Source organism: Emys orbicularis, chromosome 1 (assembly GCF_028017835.1).
Source record: "Emys orbicularis isolate rEmyOrb1 chromosome 1, rEmyOrb1.hap1, whole genome shotgun sequence".
NCBI lineage: Eukaryota > Metazoa > Chordata > Testudines > Emydidae > Emys > Emys orbicularis.
In genome coordinates this window covers 208,832,648-208,845,607 of record NC_088683.1, presented here as the reverse complement: position 1 = coordinate 208,845,607, position 12,960 = coordinate 208,832,648, and the positions used below count along the sequence as shown (strand labels likewise).

General features: G+C 41.7%; 1 protein-coding gene across 1 annotated transcript in view; it reads left to right on the top strand.

The window, feature by feature from the left end:
- Positions 1 to 12,314, top strand: part of LOC135895018 (trefoil factor 2-like) — a 30,892-nt gene extending 18,578 nt beyond the window's left edge. Inside the window, exons 4-6 of the mRNA XM_065423105.1 lie at positions 8,456 to 8,551; positions 11,492 to 11,638; positions 12,301 to 12,314. Of these exons, the coding sequence (XP_065279177.1) occupies positions 8,456 to 8,551; positions 11,492 to 11,638; positions 12,301 to 12,314 (257 nt within the window). The remainder of the gene's footprint in view (positions 1 to 8,455; positions 8,552 to 11,491; positions 11,639 to 12,300) is intronic.
- The last annotated feature ends 646 nt before the right edge of the window (positions 12,315 to 12,960 follow it).

Below are 12,960 nucleotides of genomic sequence, written 5' to 3'. Positions count from 1 at the left end.
CTGCACCACCCTCTTTTCAGGATTGTGGCTTAACAGCTGCAATCTATCCGAAAGTGTTATCTCAGAAATAAACACACAGCAGCACACATTTGTCCAAGATGGGAAAAAACACCACCACCCTGAATGTTTGCCTCTGCGCCATTTCAGCTGCACCTACACTGAGAATTGCAGGGACTACTCCCACCATTGGTCTCGCACTGGTGCAGTTCCAACAGCGCTAGCCATAGGAGGAGTGTTTTGCCAAGTCCTTGAGGAATTTACTGTTTCTCTTACAGACCGAGCTCTCTGAGCTGAGAATCTCAACTTTCATTTAAAAAAAAAATAGCTTCTAGTCCTCATGGTTTCAGAGAAAAGCCTGCAAACCTGATCCCAATGCACCCTGAAGACTCAGAAACCAAGTCATATAAAAAAACCTCCAAAAATATTTTTTTAAATCTCATGGTCTTTTAAGCCAATTGTGTGATTTTAGGGGGCTTACTTGTTATTTCTGAATGTTTGGGATTAGCAATATTGCTAGAGTAGACTGCCTGGCAAGCTGTCTAGAGTGGCTCATGACCAGGAGTGCCAACCTCAGGGCAGACTGTAAAGAAGCAGGGCACAAACCCCAAACTGGTTGTGAGTTCTAAACTTAGATTTCAGCAATCAAGTATCCAGTGTGAATTCCTCCAGCACTACAACAGCCTTAACATGGAATCACAGACAGTCCCCTTGGGCACTCCAGACTATCCTGCCACCTAGGCAAGCTTGCCTTTGTGATGGATGATCCCTTACACCAAAAATCGCAACAATATTCAAGTTACTTCTAGTCCCAAAGGACCAGTCACTTACCCCAGATCAGGGATCGGCAACCTTTGGCATGCGGCCCGTCAGGGAAATCTGCTGGCGGGCCAATGGGGGCTGCGGGAAGCAGCGGCCAGCACATCCCTTGGCCCACGCCGCTTCCCGCAGCCCCCATTAGCCTGGAACTGCAAACCGCGGCCTGTGGGAGCAGCGATCAGCTGAACCTGCAGACGCTGCAGGTAAACAAACCGTCCCGGCCCGCCAGCAGATTTCCCTGACGGGCCGCATGCCAAAGGTTGCCGATCCCTGCCCCAGATCAATTGTACCTCAGATCTCAAACCAAAGACAATGCTTGTAGCCAATTCCATAGTACTAACTAAAGAAAAAGAAATAAGCGAGTTATTTACAAGGTTAAAGCAGGTAAATATACACATGCAAATGAGCTATAATCTTAGATTCCAAAGGTGATAGAAGCTGCTATATATGCAAGCGCTCTGTGTCTCTTTAGGGCTAACCCAAACTAAGGGCTTGTCTACACTACGCAGCTTTTAGCGACAAGGCTGTGTCGACAGAGCCTTGTCGCTAAATGTCAGCGTGTATGAATGCTCTCTGTCGATATTTTGTCAGCACTTTTGCCGACAAAATACTTCCAGCCCTGCGAGCAGCGTTAGCTTTGTCGGCAGGAGAGCGCTCCTGCCGACAAAGCTGCATTCACACTTGCGTCGGCAAAACTTTTGTCTTTCGCGGGGGGGCTTTTTTAAGTAGTCGTAAAAGACAAAAGTTTTGTCAACAACGTTGCAGTGTAGACAAGCCCCAAGCTGCTTGGGAATCCCTTGCTTATGCTTTGATATATTGCCCTCTCCGAACTCCAAGCAGCACAGTGATACAGATCCTCCTTGTCAGACATTTTTATTCCCTCCCCCCCAGAGTTCAAGCTGATGGGGTGTGTTCATGCTCAGGTCCCCTCTTCATGGGGGTGGGGGGAGCAGTCAACAAAGTCTTTGTCCTGTGATGTGTCACAATGGCTCCTTTGGTTTCAATGGGCTTTCTTGTGTGCAGGACCAGCACTTTACACTAATGAATGCTTCTTTCCTGTTTGGTGAGTTGCACAATTACAGAGGTTTACAATGCAAACACTCAGCATAACTTATACCAGGGGCTACAGATGTTATAAGCGAGTTCAATACATTCAGCATCCTACAAGCATTTCATCAAGTCTAAACACTAAATGCATTTGTATCAATTTTAACAATACTAACGCACCAGTGAGACAGATTGGTTTCCAGCTGTGCATTTGTCAGTGTCCAATGAGGCCTAGGGGCCTTGGCATGAGCTGGCACCTGATCTGCCAGCATCACAATGCTTACGGGCAGTTCTCCCAAAGTAAAGAGTGCTTGTGGATGACCAGTCCATGTCAATGTCTGAACACTTTAGAGTCATCTTGTAGGCCCCTATCTGGCAAAGGGTTCCATATGGATGGACTGGTGCATTCGTATGGAGTCCCGCTGACTTCAATCAGACTCTGCATCTGTGTAAGGGTCCACCACAGAGATCCTGTTACAGGGTAGGGACCTTAGCACCTTTTCTTTTGAGACACACCCAGTACAAAGGTTTCAAAAGCCGGGGGGAAATCTTGTCCCCTTAAATTAAATGGGAGCTTTGCCACTGACCTATTTGGGACCATGATCTCACCCCAGATCCTTTTCTCCAGCCGTTAGATCTACCAGCTTCTAATGCTAACCTAATTCTTTTCTGTGTGACTATTGTATCTGGAATAAGAGGGCTTAAACGGGTAAACAAAAATATTACCCCACTACAACCATGGTCAGCAGGTAATTTCTTGTCAGACAGGTACTGGGGCTTAAAAAAGACTCTACAAACAGGGTATTTGCAACCACATAGTAAAGACAGTAATATAGACACTGTGTCTATGAGGAATCAAAATAACTATTACCTATTGGGTTTCTGATTATAATAATAATAATAGTAAAAATATACTGTGATGTACATGATGTCCAGACTACGATGTTTTTACCAGTAAACCCATAGATATGAGTATGGAGCAAATTGACATTCTGAATAGTGCATTAGAATGAAAAATGTCAGTTATTAGCCTCTCCCATCTTTCTCTACTGTAGAATCAACAGTCTGTTTAAAACTAGTGCAAACCAGTGAGTGTGTATTTGTGGGCTGCAGAACTTCACGTATGGGGATCTGGTAACACCCCTGCTGCTCCTTTGTTTGCACAAGGCCTCCTGATATCCGAGCATCGGTAACCACAGAAAGAAGATACAGGCTGCAGCATGCAGCAGTGGTCCATTTGCTGGAGATGTTTTGTCTGCTAGGGACAGGGCCGGCTCCAGGGTTTGGGCCGCCCCAAGCAGCCAAAAAAAAAAAAAAAAAAAAGCCGCGATCACGATCTGCGGCGGCAATTCGGCGGAAGGTCCTTCGCTCCGAGGCGGAGTGAGGGACCATCCGCCGAATTGCCGCCGAATACCTGGACATGCCGCCCCTCTCCAGAGTGGCCGCCCCAAGCACCTGCTTGACAAGCTGGTGCCTGGAGCCAGCCCTGGCTAGGGAGAAACAGCTGCTGCTGTTGGCATCTCTCCCAGAGGATCAGAGGTGCAAAGTAATATATTTGATGTGTTATTTTTTACGTTCCGTCTGCTCCTTTTCATGCTCTTGCCTCTTGAATGCACACTGTTGTTCGTGGGGGAATTCTGGTGATCCCATAGCGGAGCACCTCACTGCAAAAGAGACACATACAGAGAAAATACATTTCCGTGGAAAATCCCGAGCAAGCCACATTACACCAGTACACTGGTGAGACATAAGGCAAATCCTCAGTTGCCCTTAGTCCTTACCTAGGCAAAACTCATTTGACTTCAGTGGGAGTTTTACAGAGTAAACTGTGCACAGAGTTTAGCTATATTTGACATAAGTAGATTCACTGTAGTAATCAACACAATAGCTTGCATTTATATCAGTCTACACTTTTCATCATTTGGCCCCCATCTCTGTAAGTTATCAGAATAACCTTCCACTCTTTAATGTATTTAACTTCACAACATTCCTAAGAGATAATGAAGTACTATTATCCCCATTTTTCCAGGTTGGAAATTGAGGGCCTAACATTGCCCAAGATCACATTGTGAAGTTCATGGGATAGCCAGGACTTGAATCTAGGTCTCAGAAGTCCCAGCTTAGTGACCTAACCACTGGACTGTCTTTTAGCTTCATCTAAGCTACTTTCCATCCCACAATGCTTTAATAAACGCTATACAGGACTTATTTTAGGCACCACCAAAATGCAACTCTCTGGAGAGGAATATGGAAACTTTTTAAGGGAATGATCATTGCACTGAAGTCAGTGTTAATTTTGCCACCGGCTTCAATGGGCCCAAGATCAGGCCCTAACAGTATATAGCAAAAAGACACAATTAAAGACAGGACAAGAATAAAAAACCTGAATACAGTTCAAGTGCTGGGGGGATTTATATAAGCAAAATGTAGTTATCTAAATTGAACAAGGACAACAGGGGCTGACATCCTCACTCTTCAAAAAAGCCATGCTCTAGGGTCTTCAGTGACGACAAGTCTCTTCATTTCCCCTCTAGAGTGCACTTTCAGCAGCACAGTTACTCCAAAGACCACATTGGGATATTGCTTCGGGGCTGATTCACAAAAGGGAGGAGTGCCTCTTAATACAGAATTGCTAATACAATTGTATGGGTTGTACATGAATGAAATAACTAATGTTCCCAAGGAGTGCTTGTTATCTGAAGTGCTGGTTTTTCAAACCACTGATATTCTCACGTGGCTGAGATTTTATAGGGCAATAGGACATTTTAAAAAGCCATGCTGTTCTAAGTTTAAACATTAATATGAAAAAGTAGCTGGTATGAGAGTCATACTTCTACCACTCTCAATTACACAGCATTAGGAAATGCTACAAATTCTCTTGAATGTTCTGAACTTCTGATAACTTCAAGGACTGAATGAATCTAATTTTTATTGCTATAAGAGCAGCTGCGCCTGATGATCAATCTCCAATATTTAATCAGTGATATGCTAATCACTGAGCACCTTAATTATGTTGCTCATAAAATAATATTGTATTGCTGTGCTGCAGATCCCTATTTAAAGGCAAAAAGAAAGTGGTTCCATTTAATAAATACTTGAAAGATTAAGTAATACCCTTACTTAGACTTCACAGATTTCCATCTCTTATGCAAAACTTGGGAGAGAGAATTAAGTGTTAAGACCTATCAATTCAATTCACTTGAGATTAGAGCTGGGTGAATGTTTTTTGACAGATAGTTTATGTGCTGAAAAATGCAATGTTGGTCAACCTGACACTATTTCTGAATTGGACCCTTTTGGTTTTGACAAGCTTCAGAACAAAAGAGTGTATATGTGTTCATTCCCTGTGAGCCCAGTGGTTCGGCCATCTGCCTGGTATAGCCGAGACCCAGCTTTGAAACCCTGCTCTGGAGCAAAGACTCAGACTCTGATCTTCTCTCTGCCTGATGGAGAGAAGGGACTTGAATCCATGTCTGCTACTTCTCAGGTGAGCACCTTAATCACCAGGCTATTTAGCGGCTGCTTCTCTTTTTGGCCCAATGAATACATATATAGTTATACAAAGTGGAATAGCTTCAACAGGAGAGACTGAGAGTAACCCCCCCCCCACACCTTCCAAATAGCCATCAGCGTGGTGGTTTAGAGCCTCAACTCAGAAGGGGTAGCTCTGAGTTCAAATTCTTGCTCTAGCATGGGCCTCCAAAGCTGGATCTAGCAGATGCCAGGCAAATGCCCTGACTGTGGAGCTAAATGTTATAGGGGTCACATACCCATGGTTTTCCTGAAATGGACCTTTCTGATTTGCTGAGAAATTCCAAACATTTTCAGAACCAAACTGAATATTTTTTCGGTTTGCTCACTGAACCGAAAGATAGATTATTCACCCATCTCTACTTTTGGCCTTAATGAAAATGTTCTGGAAACTGTGGTGTTTATAACAGCTCCTCATAATAAATCCATTTGTTTAGTTTGCAGTGGGCCAATTCCTGAAGTCCATACTTCGATTAAATTTCCAACTGCTGTGAGAGTTTTGCTTGAAAGAGCAAAGAGTAACTACTTCAGGAATTTACTCTGTAATAGGTCCAGGGTGTCCTCACCATACAAGCCAGATGAGAACCAGTTCTCCTCTCCCTTATACTGTGTGTAGTAACTGATACCTGTGCAAAATCAGTTTCAAATAGCTGTAAGATATAACCTAGTCAGAATAGATTGTGTTTTATGCCCAGTTTGCCCATGTATAAATGACTACACAAGGTACAAGTCTGGGCCCAATTGTGTTCTTATACTAGTTTTGCACATAGCTTTTCAACAGCATTACCTTGATGTACACTAGAGTGAGATTGGTATCCCGGTCTCTGTTTTCTGCTATCTTTCCTGAGTCATATTTATGAAGATGTAACAAAAAAAAAGTCACAGAACACAACCTGGCTCTCTTTGTCTATGTTCTTATTCCACACAAACTACAACAAGCAAAAGGAGGGAAATTCAGTCCAAAACATAGTAAAATTGCCCAAGCAGCTGCTTGGATGAATCCTTCCTGTAGGCTCCTTGACTCGTCTCTTTCAGGTCCCAGTTTCCTCTGAGGGAAAAGTTAGTGAGTTATGTAACCTCCTGGTGGTTAATTGACAGGGAAACAAGGGCCACTTGGCAAGAAAACCCAACTTTTTAACCCCTGGTAGGCTTGGATACATCCCTTTTTGTGCTCTCAGGGTTCTTTGTATATATGATCCACTTGCCAGGGTCCTTGATCATCCTCACTTTCCAGCCACAGGGCAGGACTGGGTCTTGGTGCTTCATCATCCTGTTGTCTACAATGGCTCATTCAGATTTTTAATGTCGCCCAAACTCCCTTCACAATAATGTTCTCTACTATTTTGCTTATCGACATGAATCATTTATCAACATGGATCATATCTCCCCCAAGGGGAGATAATTATCTGGAAAGAGAAAAAGAGAGATAAAAGATAACTAGGAAGGTAAGAGACCTGCTGTTGTAAATAATACTTTGCAGTTTTACAAGGGAGGTAAGCACCATATGCCAGTTTTAGAGATGAGGTAAGAGAAGCACAGAGAGATTACAGGATTGCCCATCATCTTCTGAGTCCCTAGCTGTATGCTAAGTCCATTAGACCACAGCTACCCCCACTGGGGGTGAAGTGTCATTCTGCCCATGCCTTATCAGATAATATACTGTATTCTATCATCTGTCCCATTCTGAAGAGAAGAAGCAAGTTGAAACACTCATACATTACAAGAGTCTCTTGATCCCTATGCAGTGAGGTAGTGTCGGAAATATGGCATTTATCAAACTTCTATGGCTTGATGTCACAGCCCTGGTCCAGAAGAGTCTGAGAAGAGTACAGGCACTACCTCGGAGTATACTTTTGGGGTGCAGATTCTCTGTCTAGCACCCCTTTCTGAGAACTGAGGCCCCACAGTCTGAATGGCTGGTCTCTGTGACTTGTGTTGGTGCCTCCGCTGCTTAAGCATGTCTTTTCCCAGAGCTCCAACCTTGAGGATTCTCTAGTTTACAGTTTAGTTCTTTGGGGACACTGAATAGTTGAACCTAACAGACACAGACCTTGCAAAGATTTCTAGCACAATTATTCTTTACGTTAGATAACACAAGAGAGAAAGAGATCTAAGAAAAAACAATTTAAAAAAACCCCTGTATGCCATTCGCTGCCTCACTTCCTGCAGCATTCTTTGGGATTTGGGCCAGTATCCTTTCCAGTCATTCAGGATCTCCCTCCCACAGCTCCTGGCTTCCTTTCTGGACCATGGAGAGAGACAGACCATCTTTCCATTGTCTCTCAAATGGCCACTGAGAGACCCTTCCTTTTACAACTTCCAGACCCCTTTGTCAGGTGACCCCCTGATCAGCCTCATCAGGAAATCCAAGTCCCCCACCTTTGCCTGGGTAGCAGTTCACTTGGCAGAATCACTTTTCTTGGTTTGGCCACCTTCTTTGGCATACCCATTGTATTGCCCAGGTAGACCTATTCAAATGACAATGAGTCTTGATAGTCCACTCACCCAACCCAGACACACTACTACACTGATCACCTATTACTCCCAGCGAGTGTCTCTGGAAAGAAGTCAACCCCCTGAGGTCAGGTAACAGGCAGCGCAAGATTAAACAGGTAAACTGAGTCACACATAATATTTCATAAACACACTGCCGAAATTTCCCACATTCTCCACACCTGGCAATAATAAATCACTTATATCACATTTTCTTTCTGTTAGATTGATACTGTGATTGACAGAGAAGGCAAACTGATAGAATATTGACTAATTCAAGGGTAGGTATGAGTGACTCATGAGAAAAAATGTGCGGCCTACCCTTGCCACATAAACCTCCCACTAAGATTAATATCCAAACCATCATTCCTATTTCTTGATAATGTATCTGGACTGAACATGGGTTACCCCAAAATAAATACACAGGTGGAGTTTGGATACAAAATAACCCTCCCAAGATAAACATTATCTGAAATGACTGAACAAACATATGGGTATAAAATTAGCTTTTCTACAGATTTTCACTCTATACTAATTGTTCTAACCAACCTGAAGGTTCAGGACTGAGAACTGCAAACAACAATGGAACACAAGGGGTGCTGGTTACTGGCAATTGTCCTTATTTTAGGGCTCAGCAGCTTGGCTAATGGATACATACAACTATGTAAGTGCATTTTCTTCATTTTTCATGTGTTGATAACAAGCAAAGTCTTGTGTTGATTATTTGGTTAATCAAACCAAATAATACATTCAAGGAAAGTCTGGGAGAAATCTTAATTTTATCTAAAGAGTTCTGTTAAACCACAAGGCTCTTTCTTGATGATTGCATCCTTTTACTCATCATTATTATCAGTAATAATTATTATTTCTTGAGCACCATTTGGCCCAAAAGTTTACAATCAAATTAGTTTCAAATTTTTTGTGGGATGCTGCAAAATCTGTCTTCTCCGTTACCAAGTACTGTACGTAATGCCACAATAAGTGAAATGAAATCAAAATTAGGATTCTTTTAGTATTTTTAACGTTACCATTTTATATAAAGTCTGTTTTATTGCAGTAGTGGGTTATCACAGAATGTGATCTTAATGCTTCTAAGATCCCTTGCAATGGAATGCAAAATTTCCTATTACAAATTCAGCTCATTAGTAATAATCAAATGTGAGAACCACAAAAGATGAAGATCTTCTTCTTATTATTTTCATATACAGAACAGCTGACTAAAACATTTGAAAACAATTCCCCTATATGTCAATTAGCTCACGTGGTTTTCCTTTTCCCCATTTCTAACCATAGCACAGTTCTAAAGTATAAAGATTATCTCAGCCCTTGTCCCATAAACACTTGCCCACATGAGTGACTATATACTGCTGCATGGTCCCATTAATTACTCATGTATGCATGTGTTTGCAGGATTGGGGCTAGAGTTTAAAACAAAAAAAACAAAAAAAACCCCAACACTATGCAGGTTTTAAATAACTTTTTAAAAAAAATCTGTGCAGATTCCATTGGGCTTGAGACTGATCTCACTTCCACCCATCATTTAACATTGTATAAGTGAGTGAAGTTCTTAATGTTTTTCGGGGGGGGGGGGGGGGAGTGTCAATTACATAAATTGTCTCACTCACACAAGCCAATACCTTGACAGCAAGTAATTCTCTACTTTAAAAAGAGCAAGACTTTGTGGTGATGAAGCCATTATGTAGACAGCAATCGGTGTTTGAAATCACAACTGGCCATTAGCCCTAAATTGAACTTCTACAATTATGACGTGGTTCTGTAACAAAGCCTTCACTTACTATAACTGAATACACAATGCTTGGTATTACAAATTGGTCCTCATCACTAAAGACAACTTTATAGTAACTTTAAAACAAATCTGACTAAGGGAAAGCTGTCAATGGATCATGGAATTCTGAAGCAATGGGAGAGAATTGTTTGTGGCTGAGATGCAGAAACAACAGAGGTGCAGTGGGTGGTACATTGTTAGCATGAATGGAAAGGAAAGTTGTAACAACCTAAATCATTTGGAAAGGAGAAGTAACTCAAAATTCTGTGAAAAACTGACATTTTAATGTACTCACTTGCAATGTATCAAGTAGGTAAACGCTTTGCAATTAAAGGCTCTGAAAAATCTCAAGTCAATGGCACTATTTGAATTAGTAAGGCCTGCTTGCATGAGTGAGATGTTTCTGCAGCCGACAATTGCAATTCATTTGGGCCCTGATTGAACAAAGCACTAAAGCACATGATTACCTTTAAGGACAGACCCCTTGACTTCAGTCGGAGCACACATGAGCTTAAAGGTAAGCATCTGCATAAGTGCTTTGATGAATCTGGGCCTCAAGAAGCTAAAAGCAGCTCAAAGAGATTTTTGTCAAAAGAAAGAGACAAAGAAGGAACCCTTTAAATGTGATGTTTGCAATGGACACAAATAATGCGGGGACTGATACTGCAGACATTAATCAAAACTCCCATCAAAATGAGGCCTGCAGAGAAGTTTATCATCTAGAAGTTAATAAGCCAGAACAAGGGGGAATACAGAGACTGAATTGTTTCCTTTGTTGGGATTGCAGCATTGGCAACTCTCACAGTTTAACAAGTGTCTGGTGCTATTTGGTGCTTTTCTTAAAGCCCTCTTCTGGAGTCATGAAAGTTAGAGGAGAATCTCAGCTTTCATTTGAAAAATAAGTCAGTTTCTAACCCTCCTGGTTGCAGAGAAAAGCTTGAAAACGTGGCCCAAATGTAACGGAAAGGCTCAGAAGCCAGAAAACAAATCAAAAGAACCCAAATTATATATTTGTTGGTTTGTGATTTTTTAAAATATCATGTTTTTTAAACCAATTTAATGAGTTTTTGGGGCCTAACTCACAATTTTTGAACACTTGAGGCTGGCAATACTGGGATTGTGAGTCATCTTCTCCACACAGTTTTCTCAAAGGAGGAATAACAGCTGCAACAGAAAACAATAACAAAGTTTACAATGAATTAAAAGTTTTAAATAGGACTCATTTTCTTACTTACAACTGACATCACCATTGTTATTGAATGGATGGGAAATTGTAGCCAAGGTATTTTTTGTTCCAGCAGTTTAGTTATAAAGTATTATATTTACAGAAGCATTTGATGTCAGTGTCTAATCAATTACCATTACAATATGAATTTGAGGCATATTGATACTAAGGAACATATTTTGCAGTTGGATGCATGTGGGCTGAAATTAACTTGAGCTTCAACGGGTGATGTTTATATAGATAACAAACCATTCTGTTACGTTAGGCTGGTTAAGGGATCTAAGAACTATAAACCCCCATGCTTCATATTTCATGAACCAATATCTAACAAAGGGGTTTAGAAAGGAACTTCCTCTATGGGCAGAGAATTTCATAATTACTTGCTATAGGGGTTTTGCACCTTTTTTGAAGCATCTGATACTGGCCAATATCAGATACAAGATGCTGGGTAAGATGGACTGCTGGTCTGATGCGGCATGGTCATTCCTAGGTTCCTGTGTGCTCACCCAAGTGTGAAGATCATAGTGCAGAGTGGCCCTAAATCATGAAATGAAACTCACACAATCAGTTAACTTCGACTTTATTTTAAACAGCTCCGGAGCAATGTGCACAGCAGCCATCTGCCCGAAGGAACTGTGGCTATCCGTACATCAGTGCTGAGACATGCAACAACAGAGGGTGCTGTTTTGATGACAGTATCGTTGGTACCATCTGGTGCTTCTTTCCTAGGACAGAGGAAGGTAATAGAGTCATGGGCCTGTTTTTCCCAGTTCCGGAATACACGGAAAACATCACTGTAGTATTGATTAGCTCAGTGTGATTAACCTAAAGCAGTAGGTAGATGGAAGAAAATTGTCTGTAAACAAATAACATTTCTGGGCTGGGATTGTGTGCTGAGATTCCAGGAGGCACAGAACACACAGGACTAGCCAGTGGCAGAGAGGGCCAAAGCCTTTAATCCACTTTGGGGAACCTTCCCAATTCTGGGCACCTTCCAATTCTGGGCTAGTCAGTGGCCAAAACTTGGCAGAATACGAGTGAGTGTAAGGATGGGGGGGGGGGGGGAAATCAGTGTCTGGGGAAAGCAGGGGCATGGAGGGCGAGAAAGGAGAGCATCCATCTACATAGCCATTCCTTAATTTATTTGATTATTTGTACTTACATAGTAAACACCATCTGACATACCCCAGACTACACATTTCTGGAGTTCAGTTAGGGTTTGTGACTTGTAAATTAATACTGTTGGGGAAACATGGGACTATTGGTGTCGCTCTGTAGAACATTAGTACTGAGCAAAATTTGGAATTTTGGTGCCATGGGAAATCCTGACATTTCCACATTTGTTTTTGTCCCACAATGGGGTGAAAAGTGGAAATTTCTATTTATTTATTTGTTTTTGCAGAATGGAAATTCTAAAAACATTTGATTCACCATTGTTGAAATGATTGAAATGCAATATTTTGACATTCCCAAAACTGAAATGTTTAATTTCGGTGTATTGAACTGAACCCAAACATTCAACATTAATCTGCATTTTCCCATTGTGGCTCACTGACTCTTGGGAGCTACAATTCAGGGGCTTGATGTCCCTATCCTCCCCTATGGGCCAGGCTCCCTGGCCAGACTACATCTCACATGATACACCCAGAGTCATGTTACTCCCATGATGCATCCTGCAGCTTGATCAGAGGGAAATCCACATTGCATTGTGGGAGATGTAGTATTCCAGGGAGCCTGGAATGGGAAATGTTTTGGATCAGTTCAACAAAACAAAATATGCTGATCTCGGTTTAACTGATCCAAAATTAAATATTTCATTTCAGTTTTCCTGATGAAAAATCAATTTTTGGGGCAAAATCAAAATTTTCCTGTGGAAATTTAGATTTTGCTGAAACTCATTTTCCATAGGAAAATCATTCCCAACCAACTATAGTAAACACCTTTGAAAATTAGCTAGCCCTGTCTTTGACATGGAATGGACAGACTTCGGTTTGGAAGCAGATATCAATGATGTGCCTTTGTTTTGTTTTGATTCCAGAATGTGTCATCTAGAGTGAATCTG